The 20,759-nt window shown below is 47.3% G+C and overlaps 2 protein-coding genes across 8 annotated transcripts; both read left to right on the top strand.

Moving 5' to 3' along the window:
- The first annotated feature begins 4 nt into the window (after positions 1 to 4).
- Positions 5 to 5,451, top strand: svopl (SVOP-like). 2 transcript variants are annotated; one of them, XM_047575737.1, is made up of 16 exons: positions 5 to 500; positions 897 to 1,000; positions 1,118 to 1,209; positions 1,323 to 1,421; positions 2,182 to 2,253; positions 2,366 to 2,490; positions 2,568 to 2,631; positions 2,834 to 2,959; positions 3,058 to 3,186; positions 3,418 to 3,491; positions 3,708 to 3,904; positions 4,015 to 4,126; positions 4,651 to 4,732; positions 4,816 to 4,905; positions 4,974 to 5,087; positions 5,175 to 5,451. In XM_047575737.1, the coding sequence occupies exons 2-16, from the start codon at positions 898 to 900 to the stop codon at positions 5,184 to 5,186; spliced, it is 1,491 nt and encodes a 496-aa protein (XP_047431693.1). In that variant the 5' UTR covers positions 5 to 500; position 897; the 3' UTR covers positions 5,187 to 5,451. The 2 variants fall into 2 exon arrangements, with proteins under 2 accessions (XP_047431693.1, XP_047431694.1); XM_047575738.1 differs by having other exon boundaries at positions 884 to 1,000.
- Positions 5,452 to 5,538: 87 nt separating this feature from the next.
- Positions 5,539 to 20,755, top strand: LOC125000285 (protein-methionine sulfoxide oxidase mical3a-like). 6 transcript variants are annotated; one of them, XM_047575732.1, is made up of 33 exons: positions 5,539 to 6,491; positions 7,792 to 8,090; positions 8,312 to 8,519; positions 8,624 to 8,737; positions 8,913 to 9,014; positions 9,176 to 9,331; positions 9,404 to 9,504; positions 9,965 to 10,222; positions 10,312 to 10,427; positions 10,522 to 10,648; positions 10,905 to 10,998; positions 11,808 to 11,955; positions 12,252 to 12,448; positions 12,587 to 12,687; positions 12,760 to 12,822; positions 12,911 to 13,057; positions 13,202 to 13,279; positions 13,579 to 13,662; positions 14,162 to 14,333; positions 14,815 to 14,918; positions 15,149 to 15,188; positions 15,334 to 15,598; positions 15,734 to 15,861; positions 16,522 to 16,773; positions 16,939 to 17,115; positions 17,191 to 17,255; positions 17,635 to 17,685; positions 17,772 to 18,017; positions 18,853 to 18,946; positions 19,023 to 19,073; positions 19,219 to 19,318; positions 19,396 to 19,469; positions 19,571 to 20,755. In XM_047575732.1, exons 2-33 carry the CDS (start codon positions 7,830 to 7,832, stop codon positions 19,753 to 19,755), a joined length of 4,359 nt encoding a protein of 1,452 aa, XP_047431688.1. In that variant the 5' UTR covers positions 5,539 to 6,491; positions 7,792 to 7,829; the 3' UTR covers positions 19,756 to 20,755. The 6 variants fall into 6 exon arrangements, with proteins under 6 accessions (XP_047431688.1, XP_047431684.1, XP_047431682.1 ...); XM_047575728.1 differs by having other exon boundaries at positions 13,205 to 13,279; positions 16,522 to 17,115; XM_047575726.1 differs by having other exon boundaries at positions 16,522 to 17,115.
- The last annotated feature ends 4 nt before the right edge of the window (positions 20,756 to 20,759 follow it).

Genomic DNA, 20,759 nt, shown 5'->3' with positions numbered 1-20,759 from the left:
TTTCTGTGGTGGTTAGATTCAGACTTCCTGGTTCCTCCGCCCACTTGCTGATACTTCCTAGTTCACCTGGACAGGTAAACAACAACTCGCAGCATGAGAGCAGGAAGAAACACGTCGAAGCTGCGGCTTCGGCTCTGAGATCCGACATCTGAGGAAAAGTCTTTCCGGGATACAGCGGCTGTTCGGTTCCTGTTCGGGTCCTGTTTGATTCCTGTTCGGTTCCTGTTTGATTCCGGCCGGTGAAGCTAACGCAGAGCTAAAGTTTCTACATCAACCTGAGTTTCACCTGAACAGCTGCTTTTCTTCGTGATTCGTGATTAATGTCCCTCCTCATGCTTCCTCCGGAGAACCCGCTCCGCCGAACTCCGTTTACATTTCTGCAGATTTAAAGTTTACTTTTGGTTTTCGGCTTCAGGACGAACAGTCCCAACAGAAAACCACCGAGCTCCGTCCACCGTTTAAAGCTGCAGAGACGTTCAGGGACCCGCTGCAGACACAAGGTCTATTGTTGAATTCATTCATTCATTCGTAGAAGTGAAGAATCTTCATCTCTTTGTGGAAACTATAAAAACGGGTTAAGTTAAAATTTTATCTTCACATTTTTACTTTACAGTCGATCAGCTGAATATTATAATAGTGTAGTAATATCCTGAATCTGATTGGTTCATAGAGAGCAGAGAAGTTTTTAATTGGTTTTCATTGAGTGACGTCATCGTTAATTGATCCGTTTTAATCACCAGTTATTCTTTTTATCAACTTTAAAGCGAAATTCTCTCAACATTTTGTCTTGACATTTTATTTATCGGTGTTTGGTTGGTTCCAGGAACTTTAACTTTACTGTATCTCGTTGATGGTCTGACAAATGTTGGGAATGACCCAATAGAAACTGGTTTCAGGATGGGGGACGGGATGAAGACTCAGTTGGTGAGTGCCATCCATCTGCAGGAGGTAGAACTGGAGGAGAAGTCTGGAGACAATGACAAGAACAAGAACAATAATGGTGAGCGTGAAGTCCTTAAGGAGCCAGAAAACCAGAACTAAAACCTTCCTCCTGTCTCGGTGTCTGAGTTTAGGACCAGTCGCCATGTTTCCTGATCAGAATCTTTGTTTCCTTCAGAGGATCAGACGTTCACGGTGGAGGACGCTGTAGAAACCATCGGCTTCGGACGATTCCACATCCTCCTGTTTGTCATCATGGGAAGTTCCAACGTAAGAAATGGGTTCAAAAACTAAAACAGCAGAAAACCGAGGAGAAAACTTCACGATGTGTTGTTGTTGATGTGTTGATGTTGTGTTGTCTCGTTGTTGTCATTGTGTTGCAGATCATAGAAGCGATGGAGATCATGCTATTGGCCGTAGTTTCTCCAGAGATTCGATGTGAGTGGCGTCTAGACGACTGGCAGGTGGCTCTCGTCTCCACGGTAAACTTTCAATTAATCACCTGGACCTTTAATTAATTACCTGGATCTTTAAACCTTTAATTAATCACCTGGACCTTTAAATCTTTAATTAATCACCTGGACCTTTAAACCTTTAATTAATCACCTGGACCTTTAAACCTTTAATTAATCACCTGGACCTTTAAACCTTTAATTAATCTTCTGGACCTTTAAACCTTTAATTAATCACCTGGACCTTTAAACCTTTAATTAATCACCTGGGCCTTTGATTAATCACCTGGACCTTTAAACCTTTAATTAATCTCTTGGACCTTTAAACCTTTAATTAATCACCTGTGCCTTTGATTAATCACCTGGACCTTTAAACCTTTAATTAATATCTTGGACCTTTAAACCTTTAATTAATCACCTGGACCTTTAAACCTTTAATTAATCACCTGGACCTTTAAACCTTTAATTAATCACCTGGACCTTTAAACCTTTAATTAATCACCTGGGCCTTTGATTAATCACCTGGACCTTTAAACCTTTAATTAATCTCTTGGACCTTTAAACCTTTAATTAATCACCTGTGCCTTTGATTAATCACCTGGACCTTTAAACCTTTAATTAATATCTTGGACCTTTAAACCTTTAATTAATCACCTGGATATTTACTTAATCACCTGGGCCTTTGATTAATCACCTCGACCTTTAAACCTTTAATTAATCTCTTGGACCTTTAAACCTTTACTTAATCACCTGGACCTTTAATTAATCACCTGGATCTTTCCTCCTCCAGATGGTGTTCCTTGGCTTCATGTTGTGTGGAGTTTTAGGAGGATATATTGCTGACAGATACGGACGCTGGAAGGTCAGAAACATCTTTAATAATCAGATCTCTGATTGGCCGGCCACTGCATAAACCCGGTGCCCTGTATTATTGTGTATAAACCAAGTGTTGTGTATTATTGTGTATAAACTAGGTGGTGTTTGGGGGATTCGCCTGGAGTGCCTACTTTTCTCTGCTCACGTCCTTCGCACCATCCTATGGTTGGTTCATCTTCCTTCGCAGCATGGTGGGCTGTGGCGTAGCCGGAGTTTCTCAGGGGTCCGTTACACTGAAACTCTCTGATTGGTCGGACTCAACTAAACCGGTCAAACTGAACTGTTTCTCTTCCTGTTTAGGTTTGTTTTGAAGACAGAGTTCATCCCTGCAAAGTATCGAGCTTTGTTACTGCCTCTGGCCTCGGTGAGTTCATCAGCTGGAAAACATCCAGAAACATCTCCTCAACACCTCCCAAAAACCTCCTCAACACCTCCCAAAAACCTCCTCAACACCTCCTTAAAACCTCCTGAATGCCCTCCCCCTCCGTAACCCTCCTCTAAACCTCTTTAGTGTCCTGAGACCAGTTTGATCAAACCTGCTTGAACTCTGGCTGTTTGCAATTTAGATCTTCTGGATGACGGGATCCATGCTCATCATCATCTTGGGGATGCTGGTTGTTCCTACTCTGGGCTGGAGGTGGATGATCCGGATCTCCGTCACCCCCAGCATCATCCTCCTCTTTCTCTTTAAGGTGAGACGTCAAGTGTTCATAGTAAAGCTGAGACCACATCTGGACTGATTGTGTCTCCAGAACTGGTCTTTATCCTGTCTCTGTTCCTGTTGGTCCAGTTCATACCTGAGTCGGCCCGTTACAACGTGTCGGCAGGAAACGTCAATGCTGCCGTTAAAACGCTGCAGAGGATCGCCACCATGAACCGAGCTTCTCTTCCTCCGGGACGCCTGGCAGAGCCGGCCGTGGTACGACTTCATCCAGAGTTACATCAGAACAAATAGTCCATGTTAATATGGTCTGTCCACAGGTTTTTGAGGTCCTCCACAGAGACTGTCCACAGGTTTTTGAGGTCCTCTATTCATGTTGTCCCTGCTCTGGTCTCTAGGAACTTTGCTATCGTTTATATTTCCACATTTTAAATTTGTTGTGATGGATGAGAAGTAAAATGTTATGAACTGTGTTGCTGGATGTTTCAGAGGGAACGAGGAAGCTGGAGAACTCTACTCAGTCCATCCTTCAGGAGGACGTCCCTACTGCTCTGGTTCTCATGGTAACGGGTTTTATACTTTTCACAAGTGATTAAAACTCATTTTGAAATGGAATCAAGACGCAGTGGATTAGACAGATTTATTGAAATAGTCCAACCAATCAGATCTCACCTCAGTCTGCCCTCTGATTGGATAATAAACACTGTGTGTCCATAAACCAGGCATTGTGTGTTATTGTTGTGATTGGTTCTGACTTGTTCTAGTTCTGGTTCTGGCAGGTTCGTGGCGTCCTTCTCCTACTATGGTTCAGTTCTGAGCAGTTCTGAGCTACTGGAGAAGAATTTGTTGTGTGTGACAGACGCTGACCGAGAGCATCAGGTCAAACACCGCCATGAGGACGGACTGTGTTACTGCATCCCCTTCGCTCGCAGCGACTACGAGACGCTGCTCATCAGCTGCCTGGGAGAGATCGCCCGTCAGTCCGACACACAACAACCGACACAACAAACACAGAAACACGGCAAACATGACAATAACAAACACCATGCTGTCCCCTGCCCTCCTGTCTGTCCTCTGTCCTCCCAGTGGTCCCAGTCAACATTGGTCTCCTTAACGTCTTTGGACGGAAGATGAGTCTGACGGTCCTGCAGCTCATGGCAGCTGTTTTCTTCATGTTGGTCAACATCTGCACCACCATGTAAGCGCCACCACAGAGTTCCTGGTCCATGAGGTTGTCTACAGAGCACCCTGGTCCATGAGGTCCTCCACAGAACACCCTGGTCCATGAGGTCCTCCACAGAGCACCCTGGTCCATGAGGTCCTCTACAGAGCACCCTGGTCCATGAGGTCCTCTACAGAGCACCCTGGTCCATGAGGTCCTCTATAGAGCACCCTGGTCCATGAGGTCCTCTATAGAGCACCCTGGTCCATGAGGTCCTCCACAGAGCACCCTGGTCCATGAGGTCCTCTACAGAGCACCCCGGTCCATGAGGTCCTCTACAGAGCACCCTGGTCCATGAGGTCCTCTACAGAGCACCCCGGTCCATGAGGTCCTCCACAGAGCACTCTGGTCCATGAGGTCCTCTACAGAGCACCCTGGTCCATGAGGTCCTCCACAGAGCACCCTGGTCCATGAGGTCCTCCACAAAGCACCCTGGTCCATGAGGTCCTCCATAGAGCACCCTGGTTCATGAGGTCCTCTGTTCATGTTGGTCTCTGCAGGTTTGGCTTCACTGTGCTGCTGTTCCTGCTCCGGTCTCTGGTCTCCATGAACTTTACTGTTGTTTATATTTACACAGCTGAGGTACGTACACGGAAATTGATCAGAGTTTATTGATCAGAGTTTATTGATCAGGGTTTATTGGGTTTATTTTTTTGGACTCTCAGGTGTATCCCACCGTGGCTCGTTCTCTGGGGATGGGTTTCTGTACGTCCTTCAGTCGGATCGGAGGAATGATCGCTCCGTTCATCGCTCAGGTGCGTTCACTGTTGTGCTCGGGAACCAGAGTTGTGTTTTTGAAGCTGATCGTCTGCGTGTCCTTCAGGTGCTGATGTCTCAGTCGGTGATTCTGGCTCTTAGTCCATTCGCTGTGGCCTGTGTGGTCTGTTCTCTGGGGAACTTCTTTCTGCCGATAGAAACTAAAGGACGAGCTCTGCTGGTGAGAAACGCCATAGACATTCAGGAGATTGATATTGTTCCATCATTTCCTCTTAAACAAACTCGTTGCTCTCGTTTCTTTTCTCAGCAAAGCTCCTGATGACGTCTCCGGACAAACTGCTGCTGCTTCAGACTTTATCACTGTTACATGTGGGAGGGTGTTAAATAAATGCTTCTGTCAGAACATGCTGGCAGACACAGGTCAGATAAGTTATAATCTGAAGTAATGATGGAGTTAGTCGATGGAGCCTGTCTGTTAATAAATGTTTTTACCAGAATTTGAATCTGAAGACAATAAGACCTTTGTTGTTATTCCATGTTATTTAAATGAAAATTAAAAACAAATGTGGTGATGCTTAAAAGTTGCTCTGCACTCAACAAGTCCAGTTGTTTTTGGATAAGCCATGACCTGACATGGATGTAGGAGATAGAAGTTTGAACTTGCACTGGTTAAAGAAGAGATTTCATCTGAGTCTCTTCTTCAGTTCTAAGGGACTGGGAGAAGCTTAAAGAGGTTTAAATAGGAACTCTGAGGATAAAACTACCAGAAACTGGCTGGACTAGTTGTTATGCTGACATCTGTTTACGATCCAGTCTGGAATTCTGTCCCCTTCACACCTGGAGACTGGAGCCTAGGACTGATAATGGGTCTAGACCATTCATAGGGATGGAGAACAGGGACAAACACACCCTCTCTTTAACTACAGGTCAGTATGTAGACGTTAATGGATTTTAGTCATTAACAGGAGAGGGGATAAAAGGAGACAATGGCCTCAGGAGGGAGTGTGGATAAGAACAGAAGGAAGGACCGCCTCTAAACTAGTTTAACAGAGTCATGTATGTGCCAAGAACTGAAAGAGGAATCAAGGGTGGGTGAGTCCAGTCAGCCTTTGTGGATTTTTGACCTATGAAAATGTTCTCCCATCCCCTCTCTTGAATTGTTATTTTCTTTAGGCCTTAAAAATATTCTCTCTACCCTGAGGTGTGATAGATTTAATTGTCTGTCTGGAGCCCAGGTAAATCAAACGTTATGTATATTTTTGGCCTTTACTTTGGATGTTTAGATATATATAATGCAGCTCTCTGTTAGTATGGGATCGGACTTTCTAGGTTTGTATGTTGTGTTGTCTGTTTTATTTTTTGTGTGTTCATAAAATCAAAGAAACAAACAAACAAAAAAAAAGAGTATAAAAACGTCAAAGCTTTTCTTCCCGTGAAGCAGAAGTCAGTGATGCGTTCAGGTTGAACTCCATCTCCTCTCGTTAAGCTCGTTAACTCTCAGATTAGTGACAGATCAGCCCCCCCCCCTCCCGCTGCCTCTTTGTGTGTCTGTGAGGACCAGCGTGATTAGTGGATTATGTTCAGCCTCGACCGGAGACAAGAGCAGACGGTCGGAGTCTGAGAGGTGAGTCTATCTCAATGTTTAAGTGTTTGTTTCTGCTGGGAGGCTTTTGCCCTGTTGGTTTTTAATAAAGTCAAACCATGTAGATTAATAAATAATATTAGATTAATTCACAGATTTAAATGTTGTCTTCAAACGTCTGAACGTGTGGTCCTGTTAAAGTCTGAAGAACATACTGGAGTTAAAACCTGTAAAAGTTTAAGGATCAAATAAAACATCAGCTTCATCCAGAGCTTCAAATGGAAATGAGTTGTTAAAACTGCAGATCTGGTCCTGGTCCTGGTCCTGGGTCCTGTCAGAGACATAAAGACAGTGGTGTGTCTGGGTGCTTAGTACAGACTGGTGGCTCTGGTCCAGGTCCTGGTCCTGGTCCTGCCTGGTACAGACCGGTGGCTCTGAGAGACTCATTGTTGACGTGTCATGTGACCACATGTTCGCTCAGTCAATGAGTTCAGTTCTCAGCCCTCAGACGTAGAGGGAATGGAACCAGGAACCTTCTCCAACCACTAGACCACAGTGAGTCTCTGAGTCTTTGAGTTATTTTCTGCTTCCACTTCAAAACCCCGGAACCTGTGTATTTATGTATTTATTTTAATATTACATGATTCTACTTTATTATAACTGATACTAATTCATTATAACCGATTCTCCTTTATTAGGCAGCAATAAAAAATCTGTCACCTGATCTGGTTGGCTGATTATTGATTTTGTCCTCAGATAATTGTTCTGCTTAATTCCCTGAGATTTTCACAGATGAGTAAAATAAAGTTCTTTGTTAGTATTATTTGTTATTCAACAATACGATACATTTGAACCAGCAGATTAAATTTATAAGATTTACATAAAAAAGCATCACAGCCATTAAAATAACTTAATTTACTCATTAGAGGAAAATAGCTAAGAGTCAACTATGTGGACATGTTCACTGTGAATGCTGCTGTCCTACAGTCAGTAATCAGTTCTTCAGTTTTTGTCCCATTTAAAGTGATCATGACACCATTTAATGAAAGCAGGTAGGGCCTGACCCCATGCCCCTCTGACTCTCCTTCAGATGGGATTTAAAACTAGTCAGTGTGAAGAAGATGATGATGATGGTTGTGGAGGATTTTGAATGTTAGGAGGAGGATTTTTTTGATGTGGCTTTGAACGAGATGTAATTTACCGAGGGACATGAGGGGAGATCAGTTAGAAGTGAGTTGTAGATGGGAGGTGACGAGGGAAATGAAAGAATGAATGAATGAATGAAGAGATTCATGTGAGGGAGACTCGACTCATGTTGATGGTTGAAGTCTGTTCCTTTCAGCAACCTTCCCATGGTGCCCTGCAGCCCCGGGGGCCGCCATGGGAGATGAGTACCCACAATGCCGAGCTCAGGAGCTGTTTGATGAGTTTGTGTCGGCGTCGACCTGCAGGGCGGCGCTACGCTCCTTCGTCCAGCTGTGCGAACATCTGCAGCTAGACCGGCGCGCTGCCGAGAGGCCGCTGTACCGACCAATCAAACGCCGCCTCAACTACTGGAGGGCCAACGCTCTGTGGGCCAAACTCGACCGAAGGGCCACGCAGCAGGAGTTCCTGAGGGCCCAGGTCTGCAGCAACATGACTGTAAGTTATAAACACATTATTTATTTACTGGTACCGGGTCAGAATGTTCTGTAACTGGAGTGTGGTTTAATGTCTCTGACAGATCAGACTTTAATCTATTAACAGAACTGTTCATGTTACTAATCTGAAAAAAACCCTTAAATATGAGGAACAGTCAAAATAGAACATTAGCCACAATCCTCTCTGATTGGACGGCCATTGTCTCCTCTCTGATTGGTCAGTGTGTGATCATCGGGGCAGGGCCTTGTGGTCTGAGGACGGCGGTGGAGCTGAGCTTCATGGGAGCTCGGGTGGTGGTGCTGGAGAAGAGAGACTCTTTCTCCAGGAACAACGTCCTCCACTTGTGGCCTTTCACCATCCACGACCTCCGAGGCCTCGGGGCCAAAAAGTTCCACGGGAAGTTCTGTGCTGGTTCCATCGACCACATAAGTAAGTCTGAGAGTTGTCTGCAGTCTGTTCTGTTCTGTTGTGTTCTGTTCTGTTCTGGTCTGTCATGTCGTGCCGTCCAATCAGCAGCTGTTTCCTGTCGGCAGGTATCCGTCAGCTGCAGCTCATCCTGCTCAAAGTTGCCTTGTTGCTCGGGGCCGAGGTCCACGTCAATGTGGAGTTTAAGAAGCTGGTGGAGCCTCCTGAGGACCAGAGACTCAGTGAGGAAATCTCAAATTATATTTCAGTCTGTAGATAGATTCAAACATCAAATAAAATGTAGTAAAATGAGCTGTTCTGAGTCCTGTTTGTTCACCTGTCTTCCTGTCTTCCTATCTAATTTCCTGTCTACCTGTCTACCTGTCTTCCTATCTAATTTCCTGTCTACCTGTCCAGAGGTGGGCTGGAGGATGGAGGTGAGTCCAAAGTCTCACGTCGTCAGTCAGCTGGAGTTTGACGTCATCATCGGAGCAGACGGACGCAGGAACACGCTCCCAGGTACGACCGAATGTCATGTTATCGTCACATTAGCATTTAGCTCTGTACTAAGCTAAGTGTGATCGGCTGAGACTTTATCAAAAACAGCTTTTCTGTGAAATGGCATTATTGGAATATTTTGGTTTATCTTTAGTGGTGATTAGATGCTATTATCTGAACAGGTTTCAGGCGTAAGGAGTTCAGGGGGAAGCTGGCTATCGCCATCACGGCCAACTTTAAAAACAGAAACACGACGGCCGAGGCCAAAGTGGAGGAGATCAGCGGCGTAGCATTCATCTTCAACCAGAGGTTCTTCCAGGAGCTTCGTCAGGAAACTGGTCTGTTCTCGGAATGGTCTCTTATTATTCAGAGACTCTGTTCTGAGTTTGATGTTCATGTTCTCATTTCAGGGATTGACCTCGAGAACATCGTCTACTATAAAGACGACACGCACTACTTCGTCATGACGGCAAAGAAACAGAGTCTGCTGGAAAAAGGAGTCATTCTACAGGTAACTAGACAAACCTCGAGTCACTCTACGGGTAACTAAACACACCTGGAGTCACTCTACAGGTAACTAGACACACCTGGAGTCACTCTACAGGTAACTAGACACACCTGGGGTCACTCTACAGGTAACTAGACACACCTGGAGTCACTCTACGGGTAACTAAACACACTGGGAGTCACTCTACAGGTAACTAAACACACTGAGAGTCACTCTACAGGTAACTAGACACACCTGGAGTCACTCTACAGGTAACTACACACACCTGGAGTCACTATGAGTAACTAAACACACCTGGAGTCACTCTACAGGTAACTAGACACACCTGGAGTCACTCTACAGGTAACTAGACACACCTGGAGTCACTCTACAGGTAACTACACACACCTGGAGTCACTATGAGTAACTAAACACACCTGGAGTCACTCTACAGGTAACTCAGGGTTCATTGCTCCTCCTCCAGGACTATGCGGAAACTGAGCTGCTGCTCTCTCGGGGGAACGTGGACCAGAATGCATTGCAGGCGTACGCCCGCCAGGCCGCAGACTTCTCGACCAATCAGCAGCTGCCATCTCTGGACTTCGCCATGAACCACTACGGCCAGCCGGACGTCGCCATGTTTGACTTCACCTCCATGTACGCGTCAGAGAACGCCGCCATGATTCGTCAACGCCATGGACACCAGCTGCTGGTCACTCTGGTGGGAGACAGTCTGCTGGAGGTGAGACGGGGGACAGGTAGAGGGACAGGTAACCAGAGGGACAGACAGGTAACCACTGTCCTCCTATTTGTCCTCCTGCCTGTCCTCAGCCCTTCTGGCCCATGGGGACAGGGATATCTCGCGGGTTTCTAGCAGCTCTGGATTCAGCCTGGATGATACGAAGATGGGCTCAAGGAGGAGACGCTCTGGACGTCCTGGCTGAGAGGTGAGGACACTCCTGTTGTCCTCCTGTCTGTCCACCTGTCTCTCTCTGTCCACCTGTCCACCTGTCTCTACCTGTCCTCCTGTCTGTCCTCCAGAGAGAGTCTCTACCGTCTCCTCCCTCAGACGACTCCAGAGAACCTGCAGAAGAACCTGAGTCTGTTTTCTGTCGACCCAGCGACCAGATACCAGACCACCAGCTCCCTGACGGTCACACCAGCCCAGGTAGGACTGGATTAGACCAGGACCAGGACCAGGACCAGGACTGGACTAGACCAGGACCAGGACCAGGACTGGACCTAACCCTAACCCCTAACCCTGGACCAGGACCAGGACCAGGACCAGGACTGGACTAGACCAGGACCAGGACCAGGACTGGACCTAACCCTAACCCCTAACCCTGGACCAGAACCAGAACCAGAACCAGAACCAGGACCAGACCAGACCAGACCAGTACTAATATCTTGTCCTCTGTCTCCAGGTGAGACACCTGGTGGACACTGGGGAGGAGGCGGGGCTAACCTCAGCCATCAGAGACATCAGCTGGTTGTCTTCACCAAGTCTCATCAGTCCAGGTGAGTTCATGTTGTTTCACTGTGGGACCTGGAGGACGAGACAAAACTAACTAACCAGCCTCCGGTGGACCACGTCCCCTCAAGAACTGGTTCAGACCTGAGCCGGTTTGTTGTGAACATGATGATGAACAGACAAACCGTGTCGGACGCGTCTCCAAGGAGACAAATAAAGACACGAAGACACAACTTTCATCAAACTCAGAAAAAACAGGAACAAAATGGACGACATGAATGGAGACACAAAGAGACACGAGGGGACACAAGGGGACTTGATGAGACTCGATGAGACACAAGGGGACACGACAAGATATGAGTGGACACGACGAAACATGAGGGGACACGAGGGGACACGACGAGAAACGAGTGGACACGACGAGACACGAGGGGACACGACGAGACACGAGGGGACACTAGGGGACATGAGGGGACACGAGGGGACACGACGAGACACGAGGGGACACGACGAGACACGAGGGGACACGACGAGACACGAGGGGACATGAGGGGACACTAGGGGACATGAGGGAACACGACGAGACACTAGGGGACATGAGGGAACACGACGAGACACGAGGGGACACGAGGGGACACGACGAGGAAAAAATAACCAATCAACCAATCAGAGGGAACGAACCAATCAGAGGGAACAAACCAATCAGAGGGACACGCAGACAGGAAGTGATGCAGGACAAGAAAGAGTTTTATATTAAGTAAAAAGAGGAAACACAAAGAAACCAAACAGGGTCAGAGAAAATATTCATTGTTGTTGTTAAATCTTTCGTCTGATTGGTTCCCTGTGTGTCTCTCAGAGTCCTTGTCTCGGTCCAATCAGCTGCTGTCCTGGTGCCAGGCCCAGACTGGCGGTTACCGTGGCGTTGCCATTGTGGACCTGACTACTTCCTGGAAGAGTGGCCTGGCTCTGTGCGCTCTGATCCACCGACACAGACCGGACCTGATGTAAAGACCTGAGTGCTTCATTGGATTTATTCTACAGTTCTGAACACATCACCAGGACTAGTCCTCATGTCCTCACACTGTCCACTCTTCTCATAAATTTAATTAAATTAAATGCATTGGGTGCTGTGTGTTTACTGGACATCTCCATACGAGGGCTGGATGTCTCTACACTCAGACTAGTTTTATTTCATGTATTGTGACGCAGCCTCAGGATCATGAACTGTTTCCTGCTGAGCTGCTGCTGAATGTCTTGTTGCGTGATGACAATAGATTCTGATTGTGTCGTCTCCTCTCAGAGACTTTGATTCTCTGGACGAGTCGTCGGTGGAAGAAAACACTCGACTCGGCTTCGACGTGGCTGAACGCGAGTTTGGGATCTGTCCTCCGATGACGGTGGAAGAAATGTCTTGTGTTGGAGAACCGGACTCTTTGTCCATGGTGATGTACCTGAGTCAGTTCTACCAGCTGCTCCGAGACGCGACGCCTCCTACTGGTGAGACACGTCACAGCAACGATCCTTTAAAACTAAAAACACTCAATAGATGAAATGTACTGTATATAATATACTGTGTACAGTACATGATATATTAATAACATATAATAAGCTAATATACTGTAGTGTTGGTTTCAGGCTGCCTGACTCAGAGCGTTGACCTGAGATCAGCTCTGATCACTCCGGCCTCCCTCCTCAGCAGACTGGGAACCAGCCCGTCCAGGAAGAGGAACCCAAAGGTACCGCTCACACCTGGACGGGGTCGGGTCAAAGGTCAAAGGTCAGCCACTGACTATGTTCGGTCTCTGCAGGAACACAGTGACCCTCTGGGGAAGAGGAGGAGGACCAGGGGGTCAGGTGGAGACCAGCAGGAGGTCAGAGGTCAACCCCCCCCCCCCCCCCCCCCCCCCCGTTCTGGAGGATGACTCTTGTTTCTTCTTCTGACTCCATGTTTTGTTCCAGTCATGTTGTGACCTGAATTGTGATGTTGTACCACTGGTGGGCGGAGCCAACCTGTCCAAGGTTCGTCTGATGGCCAATCAGCTGCAGGCTAAGATGGAGGAGACTTCCTCTTCCTCCTCGTCTTCCTCTGCAGCTTTACATCAACAGGTGAGACTGATCAGCTCTAAGACCCGACCAGACCTCCGTCCGTCTCATTAATTAACAGACGTTTGATCTGATATTAGATTAATTGGACATTAATTAACAGATGTTACATAAATCATGATCAGTGAAAACATGACCTTGAACCAGCAGGGGGAGCTGTTACCGAACCCTCCAACATTAGAGTCAGACGACTGTCAGCTGGGCCACACGTCGTCATGGAGACCGGTAAAGACCAGTAGAACCTGGAGAAACCCAATAGAACCCAGTAGAATCTGGTAAAACCCGGTAGAACCTGGAGGAACCCAGTTTTTCTACAGAAATGTGCGGCGCTGTCACGACCACGGGCCTAGAACGGGTTAAACTCACAGTGTTTACTGAAGTGGGTTAAAGGTGAAAGAAACATGAACATGTTCTATTTTGGGGGCGTTTGTGTGTTCCTTCATTCTAACCACGTCAATATTTTAAAACGATCTGATCCTCATGTCCAACACGTCCTCATGTCCTCATGCTTCTGTCTCCATCAGAGGAAACGAACCCTTCAACAGGAACAGATGAGTTTTCGGTTCAAGGAGAAGATCAAGTCTCAGAGTCCGGTCCGAGGAGACGAGGTACAGGACTCTGCTCGTCTTCACTGTCCTGTTTATTCTGGGCCAGATCAACGGTTTGATTCTGGTTTGTTCTGGTCTGAGTCTTTGAAAATAAAGTCTCTGCAGTCGTCGTGTCCTCCGGCTGCTCTCGTCCTCGTCGCTCTGAATTCGTTGAGTCCTGCAGCTCCTCATCGTCGCTGCATGTGACCCACAACAAACTCAGCATCATGAATAGTTGGTATTGAGGAGCCCAGCTGCTCTCAGATCAGCCTCCAGCTCTTCAGCCAACAACAGACTCTCTGTCCATCTGTCTGTCTCTGCTTAAAAAGGACGTCTCCATGAATGGACCAAATAAACCACCTGAGACAAAAACCTCATTCCATATGAAAACATGAAGAAAAATGAAATGTCAAGATTTATATCAGGAATAATCTGTCTCTTCTTGTCTCTTCAGTGTCTCTTCTTGCTTTTTGTTGTCTTTTCTTGTCTCTTCAGTGTCTCTTCTGGTGTCTGTCCTCAGGTGTCCCTGCGTGTCCCTGGCACCAGCGTCCTCTGTGTCTTCTGTGATCAGAGGGTTTATCTGATGGAGCGTCTCAGTGCTGAAGGATTGTTTTTCCATCGCAGCTGTTTCCAGTGCGACTCATGCAGCTCCGTCCTCCGACTTTCTTCATACGGCTACGAGCACCACACCGGTCAGTCCACCTGTCCCTCTGTCCCTCTGTCAGTGTCTGATAGTGAACCACGTTAGTCACATTAGTGGGTGTGTCCGTCCACTTTATATCAGTCTGAATAATCTGGTTGAAGGTCTCTGCATTTCTTTCTACAGTAAATAATAATAACAACAGACCCTGAGGATGTGGACCGTCACCATGGCGACTGTCCATCACTCTGACTGCAGTAATCTGGTCACAGTCACATGATGCCTCTCAGTATTTTTAACCACAAAGTGTTTATTGTGAGTCTGACGGCAGCCAATCAGAGCGCAGCAGTCACATGACCTGCTTCAAAGCTGAGGCGCTATAAACCCAGTTCAGTCCAACAGACAGGACGGACAGAGACCCAATAAGACGTCCTCAACAAGTCTTTATCATCTGTCCTCCTGGTCCTGGTCCTGGTCCTGGTCCTGGTCCTGATCCTGGTCCTGATCCTGGTCCTGATCCTTCTGTCTCCCAGGGAGGTTTTACTGCCTGCAGAACTCTGAGTGTCGACTGAAGGCTGCGACCGTGAGGAAGAGGCCGACTGCGTCTGACAGAGCAGCTTCTCATCGATCGTCACTGGTGAGACCAAGAACTCAGGGTTCAGTCTTTGGAAAAGAAGCTGCTGCTTTTTCAGGTAGTGATTCTATGTAACTAGGAAGGAGACAGGGGGTTGCCATGGTGATTCTATGTAACTAGGGAGGAGACAGGTGGTTGCCATGGTGATTCTATGTAACTAGGGAGCAGACAGGTGGTTGCCATGGTGAGGTAAAGCTGTATCATGTGTCCTGAAACTCTTGTTTGTCTTGAAGGCGTCTCAGAGTTCGTCTCTGGCTGAACGCAGATTGTCAGGTGAGATCGTTTCACTTGTGTCCTCTCACACTTCATACGTGTTCACACTGAGCGTGCTCCTTAAACACGAATCAATGTGGCTTTAGTGTGTGTGTGTTTCTGTGCGTGTCTGTGTGTGTGTGCGGCTGTGTTGATGTGTTATCAGCTGCTTCTGTAACCACGGCAACGCCAGAGAGGATTGAGCTGGAGAACGTCGGACGGGTGGAGGAGGAGGAAGAGGAGGAGGAGAAAAAAGAGGAAGAGGAGGAGGAGAAAAAAGAGGAAGAGGAGGAGGAAGAGGAAGAGGAAGAGGAGGAGGAAGAGGAAGGGGAAGAGGAGGAAGAGGAAGGGGAGGAGGAGGAAGAGGAAGAGGAGGAAGAGGAGGAGGAGGAGGAAGAGGAGGAGCAAGAGCTGAACCACTTCACCCTCAGGTGAGAGACATCAGCTTTATAAGAAGTGAAGTTTTTTCTAAAGTCTCAGTTTGAAAAAATGAAGTGAAATCAAGAAGTGACTTTTATTTATTTATAACTGAGTTATTTCTTCTGTTGGTCCTCCTCCACTTTCAGATCAGAGCCAGAGATGGAGAAGGACAACAAGGACAAGAAGGACAAAGAGGACACTGTTTCATGGAGAGAAACTCTGCAGCTCCACCTGAGAGTTGAGGTGAAGGAGTGTGAGAAGGAGTCCAGTGATGGTAAGCTGAAGTCTGTAATTCTGTAGGTTTGTAGTTTGAATCCCCTGCTGGTTGAGTCTGTGCATTGTGTGTCTCCCCCTGCTGGTAGAGGGGGAGTACAGCCCATCAGCCCATGGGAGACTCCACCTGGAAAACACCTCATTTAGAATCAGAATCAGAAAAGATTTTATTGCCAAGTATATTACATACAAGGAATTTAGGAATTTGCCTTAGTGTTTTGTTAAAATAAAATAAAATTGTAAACATATACACATTCAAATATACAGCAATATACATACACTGTGTATATGCACACAGTGTATGTACAGCTTATACACACTGTACATACACTATGTATATACACACAGTGTATGTACAGCTTATACACACTGTACATACACTATGTGTATATATACACAGTGTATGTATACACAGTGTATATATATATATATACAGTGTATGTATACACAGTGTATATATATATATACACAGTGTATGTATACACAGTGTATATATATATATATAATGTACACCGTGTGTATACATTCACCAGTAAAATGCTGAAACATTCCTCAGATGTTGGCGGATGTTGGCATCACACAGTTGCTTTCAATTGTTTTCATTTAACATAATTTAAGTGTCTAATTTGATTTCTAATCTTTTTTATTTTCATCTCTTCAGAGGAGGAGGAGTTTTCTCCTCAGAGCTCTGACTCACCAGTGAATCCTGACTCCGCCTCAAACCTGCCACCCTGCATCACTTCCTGTACACTGTCCTCTATGACTCCGCCCACTGCTCCTGCAACTCCGCCCACTACCTCTGAGACTCCGCCTGCTGTTGCCACACCTTCCGCTACCTCGTTCAGCATCACCGTGGACTCCACCCTCCAACAGGACAGGCCCGTTGTCATGGAGACAGCTGGTGGTGGGCAGGGTGCGTTTGAGAGCATCACACTTGAACTTCCACAGAAACTGCTTCTCTTACAGGAGAGGGAGGCGGGGCCAGAGGAGAAGCGGGCGGGGCCAGGGGTGGTGAGAAGGAGGAGTCATAGAGGAGCTCACAGCCTCCCTCCTCTTCTCTTCCCCCCTTTGCCGACAGGGGGTGGGACTACCCTACTCCAATCAAAACAGCTTGAGAGAAACTCCTCCCCTGGACAGGTGGAGGTGGGACAGGGAGGAGCCAGATCTCTATGGAAGACGGTGTTCTCTGGAAACAGGGAGGAGCCACAAAAGAAGGGGGGCGGGACTTTACCAGCCAATCAGAAGAGAGTTACAGGTGATGATGCAAAAACAAACACATATAGACAGAGTGATGTCACTGTGATGTCATGACTGTACTTCCTGTTTTCAGATGTGAGGGAGGAGTCTGACCTGGACTCGTTGCTGCAGAGGTGTTCACTGAGATCCACCAACAATGTGAGAACCAATCAGAGCCCAGCTACAGCTAACCAGCCAATCAGAGCACAGCTACAGCTAACCAGCCAATCAGAACACAGCAGCACACAGTCAGCCAATCAGAGCCCAGCTACAGCTAGCCAGCCAATAAGAGCCCAGCTACAGCTAGCCAGCCAATCAGAGCCCAGCTACAGCTAGCCAGCCAATCAGAACTAACCTCTGGATTGTGATGTTTTAGCTACAGTTGTTTGACCTCATGTCTGAAATTCAGAGAGTCAAGATAAAAGAAGAGGAGAAGGTACCTGATCCAAGACCTGATCCAAGACCTGGACTGATGTTGCATTGACTATCTCTGTCTTCCATGTCTCTGTCCTCCATGTCCTCTCTCTCTGTCTCTCAGACGCCGTATGTCCCTCATGCTCTGGCTTTCAGACGATCGTACGTCATCAAGGTACAGGTCTGATGTCTTGGGTTCCCCATTGTCCACTCGTCTGTCCTCCTCTTTCTGAGGTAATGTCCTGTTACCTGTTGTTTCAGAGGCGGTCCCCGAAGGACAGAGTCCACGTCCAGGACTCTGATGGACAGTCCTCATGTCCCACAGAGGTGGTGGGCATCCTGGCTCAGCCGAAGGAACCGTCCAGTCTCAGCGTGAAGGAGACCTTCTTCCAGAGGGGACAAGAGGATGAAGACGAAGACCTGGACACCAAGATCACTCGCCGGGTCCAGAGAGCTGCGAGAAGACAGGCCAAACAGGACCAGCTGAAGAGACTCCACAAAGCTCAGGTGGGTTCAGCTGGAGACAGACCATCTTGGTGCAGGACCACATGGATTACCTGTCCAGGTGTAGGTCAGGATACCTGTTCAGGTGTAAGTCAGGTTTAGGCCAGGTTACCTGTCCAGGTGTAGGTCAGGTGTTGGTCAGGTTACCTGTCCAGGTGTAGGTCAGGTGTAGGCCAGGTTACCTGTCCAGGTGTAGGTCAGGATACCTGTTCAGGTGTAAGTCAGGTTTAGGCCAGGTTACCTGTCCAGGTGTAGGTCAGGTGTTGGTCAGGTTACCTGTCCAGGTGTAGGTCAGGTGTAGGCCAGGTTACCTGTCCAGGTGTAGGTCAGGATACCTGTTCAGGTGTAAGTCAGGTTTAGGCCAGGTTACCTGTCCAGGTGTAGGTCAGGTGTTGGTCAGGTTACCTGTCCAGGTGTGGGTCAGGTTAAGGCCAGGTTACCTGTCCAGGTGTAGGTCAGGTGTAGGACAGGTTACCCGTCCAGGTGTAGGTCAGGTTACCCGTCCGGGTGTAGGATAGGTTACCTGTCCAGGTGTGGGTCAGGTGTAGGACGGGTTACCTGTCCAGGTGTGAGTCAGGTTTAGGCCAGGTTACCTGTCCAGGTGTGGGTCAGGTGTAGGCCAGGTTACCTGTCCAGGTGTAGGTAAGGTGTAGGACAGGTTACCTGTCCAGGTGTGATTCAGGTTTAGGCCAGGTTAGCTGTCCAGGTGTGGGTCAGGTGTAGGACAGGTTACCTGTCCAGGTGTAGGTCAGGTTACCCGTCCAGGTGTAGGTCAGGTTACCCGTCCAGGTGTAGGACAGGTGATGTAACGAATGCTGTGTCTGTCCTGGTGTCTCAGATGATTCAGAGGCAGCTGCAGCAGGTGGAAGAGAGGCAGAGGCAGCTGGAAGAAACAGGGGTAATGGTGGAGAAAGCTCTGAGAGGAGAAGCAGGTAAAACAACACACAGGTGAGAACTGAACACAGACTGAAGAACACCTGAACTCACCTGAGCATCTGTTCCTGTCAGATTACTGGGAGGACTCCAGCCTCAGTCCAGACATGGAGCTTCACCTGGGAGGTAGGTTCACCTGGGGTGCTCTCATCCACCATCATCCATGACCTCTACACCTCTTCAGGTGGGTTACCTGTCCAGGTGTAGGACAGGTGGGTTACCTGTCCAGGTTTACCTGTCCACCTCTCACTATTGTCCATGTCCTGTGCAGGACTAGGTAGACTGGAGAACCAGGCTCTGATGCAGCAGTGGTTCCAGCTGGTCCAGCAGAAAAACTCTCTGGTTCGATATGAATCTGAACTCATGATATTGTGAGTATTTGACCTTTGACCCTCTGGTTCTGGTTCTGGTTCTGGGAAGTTTGGACTTGGATCTGGTCTTGTTTCAGTGCTCGGGAGCTGGAGTTGGAGGACAGACAGAGTCGTCTGCAGCAGGAGCTCAGGGAGAGGATGGCGGTGGACGGTAAGAGAGACAGGAACTCATCACCACAGTCTGAGGGTGTTAATACTCACCTGATACTCACCTGATACCACTCACCTGTGCCTCACCTGATACCTTTGCAGATCACCTGAAGGGGGAGGGGCAGCTGGCTGAAGAGCGTCTGATCCTGGAGGAGATGTTGGATGTGGTGGAGCAGAGAGACGCTCTGGTGTCTCTGTTGGAGGAACAGAGGCTCCAGGGACGTCAAGAAGACCTGGACCTGGAGCGGATCCTAGTGTCTGGAGGACTGGGACTGACCTGGACCTGAAACTGGACTGGATCAGATCAGAACCAAACATGGACAGGCTGATGCTGCATTCATGTTCTGTTGGTAGGATTGGAAAGAGCTTCAATGCTAACTAGCGACACAAGCTTTTCTTGTAAAGGTTGCATTTGATTGGCCACCTTCTTCAGTTGAAGTGTGAACCAGAACCAGACTAAGCTAAAAGCTAACATGCTAGCCAGGTAGCAGGTTTGGAGCTGCTTTGCTGTGGATCATCTCGGTTCTTTCGAGTCATACAGACAGAGGTTCTGCTCTGCCCTGGAGACGAAGTTCTTTAAGATCACCAATAAGTGTCGCTAAATTGTCACCTACCAAATTAACTGTGGAGGTACGTGATGAATCTTTTCCTGCTGGTCACCTGTCTGCCTTACCTGATCAATGCCTGCACTAATGGGTCTGACGTCATGTGACTGAATCTGATATGTCTGTAACAAACGAGGAAATTTCAGGTTGGACAAAAGAAAGATTTTAAAAATAATTTGAATTATGAAAATATAATATGTCGTTTTTCATGGAAGAGGTTTTATTTTATTTTTACTTTCACAGAACCTGAAGAAGATGTTTGACGTGTTTGTGTTTCGGGTTGTTTCATCACATCTTTTTAAAACCGCTTCATGTAACCCGTCTTCCTTTTATCTCATTTCTATTGCTGTTTGTTTTGACATTGCTGTGTTTTTGTAATGAACTGTTGAGAGCAAACAAACCATATTATTTCATTAGTTTGTCTCCTCTTCCTCTTCAACATGTTTGTGAAACTCTTGTGTAACAAACGGATGATGATGATGAAACTCTTGGTCCATAAACGGCTGAGTGAAACCAAAAAGAGGAAGGAAGCTGATCTGTTGGAAACAGTTTTTAGATTTCAAACCTTTAAACCTCTGAGAAGCTGCAGCAACAGATTCATAAGAACTGAGAGAACCAACAACTGACCTGGTTCTCAGGATGTTCCTTCAGTTCATTCATTAATAAAATAATTAAGATTTAACTCT

The sequence above is a fragment of the Mugil cephalus genome, chromosome 22 (assembly GCF_022458985.1).
Source record: "Mugil cephalus isolate CIBA_MC_2020 chromosome 22, CIBA_Mcephalus_1.1, whole genome shotgun sequence".
Taxonomy (NCBI): domain Eukaryota; kingdom Metazoa; phylum Chordata; class Actinopteri; order Mugiliformes; family Mugilidae; genus Mugil; species Mugil cephalus.
This window is presented reverse-complemented; position numbering and strand designations above follow the sequence as displayed.

Bases quoted from the DNA above. Each gene is read 5' to 3' on its own strand.
- LOC125000285 (XM_047575726.1), top strand. From the start codon at position 7,830: ATGGGAGATGAGTACCCACAATGCCGAGCTCAGGAGCTGTTTGATGAG. The intron at 9,332-9,403 runs GTCTGTTCTCGG...TTCTCATTTCAG, and splicing joins GGAGCTTCGTCAGGAAACTG to GGATTGACCTCGAGAACATC. The intron at 14,334-14,814 runs GTCAGTCCACCT...TCTGTCTCCCAG, and splicing joins CGGCTACGAGCACCACACCG to GGAGGTTTTACTGCCTGCAG.
- svopl (XM_047575737.1), top strand. From the start codon at position 898: ATGGGGGACGGGATGAAGACTCAGTTGGTGAGTGCCATCCATCTGCAG. The intron at 3,492-3,707 runs GTAACGGGTTTT...TGGTTCTGGCAG, and splicing joins CTACTGCTCTGGTTCTCATG to GTTCGTGGCGTCCTTCTCCT. The intron at 4,733-4,815 runs GTACGTACACGG...TTGGACTCTCAG, and splicing joins TTTATATTTACACAGCTGAG to GTGTATCCCACCGTGGCTCG.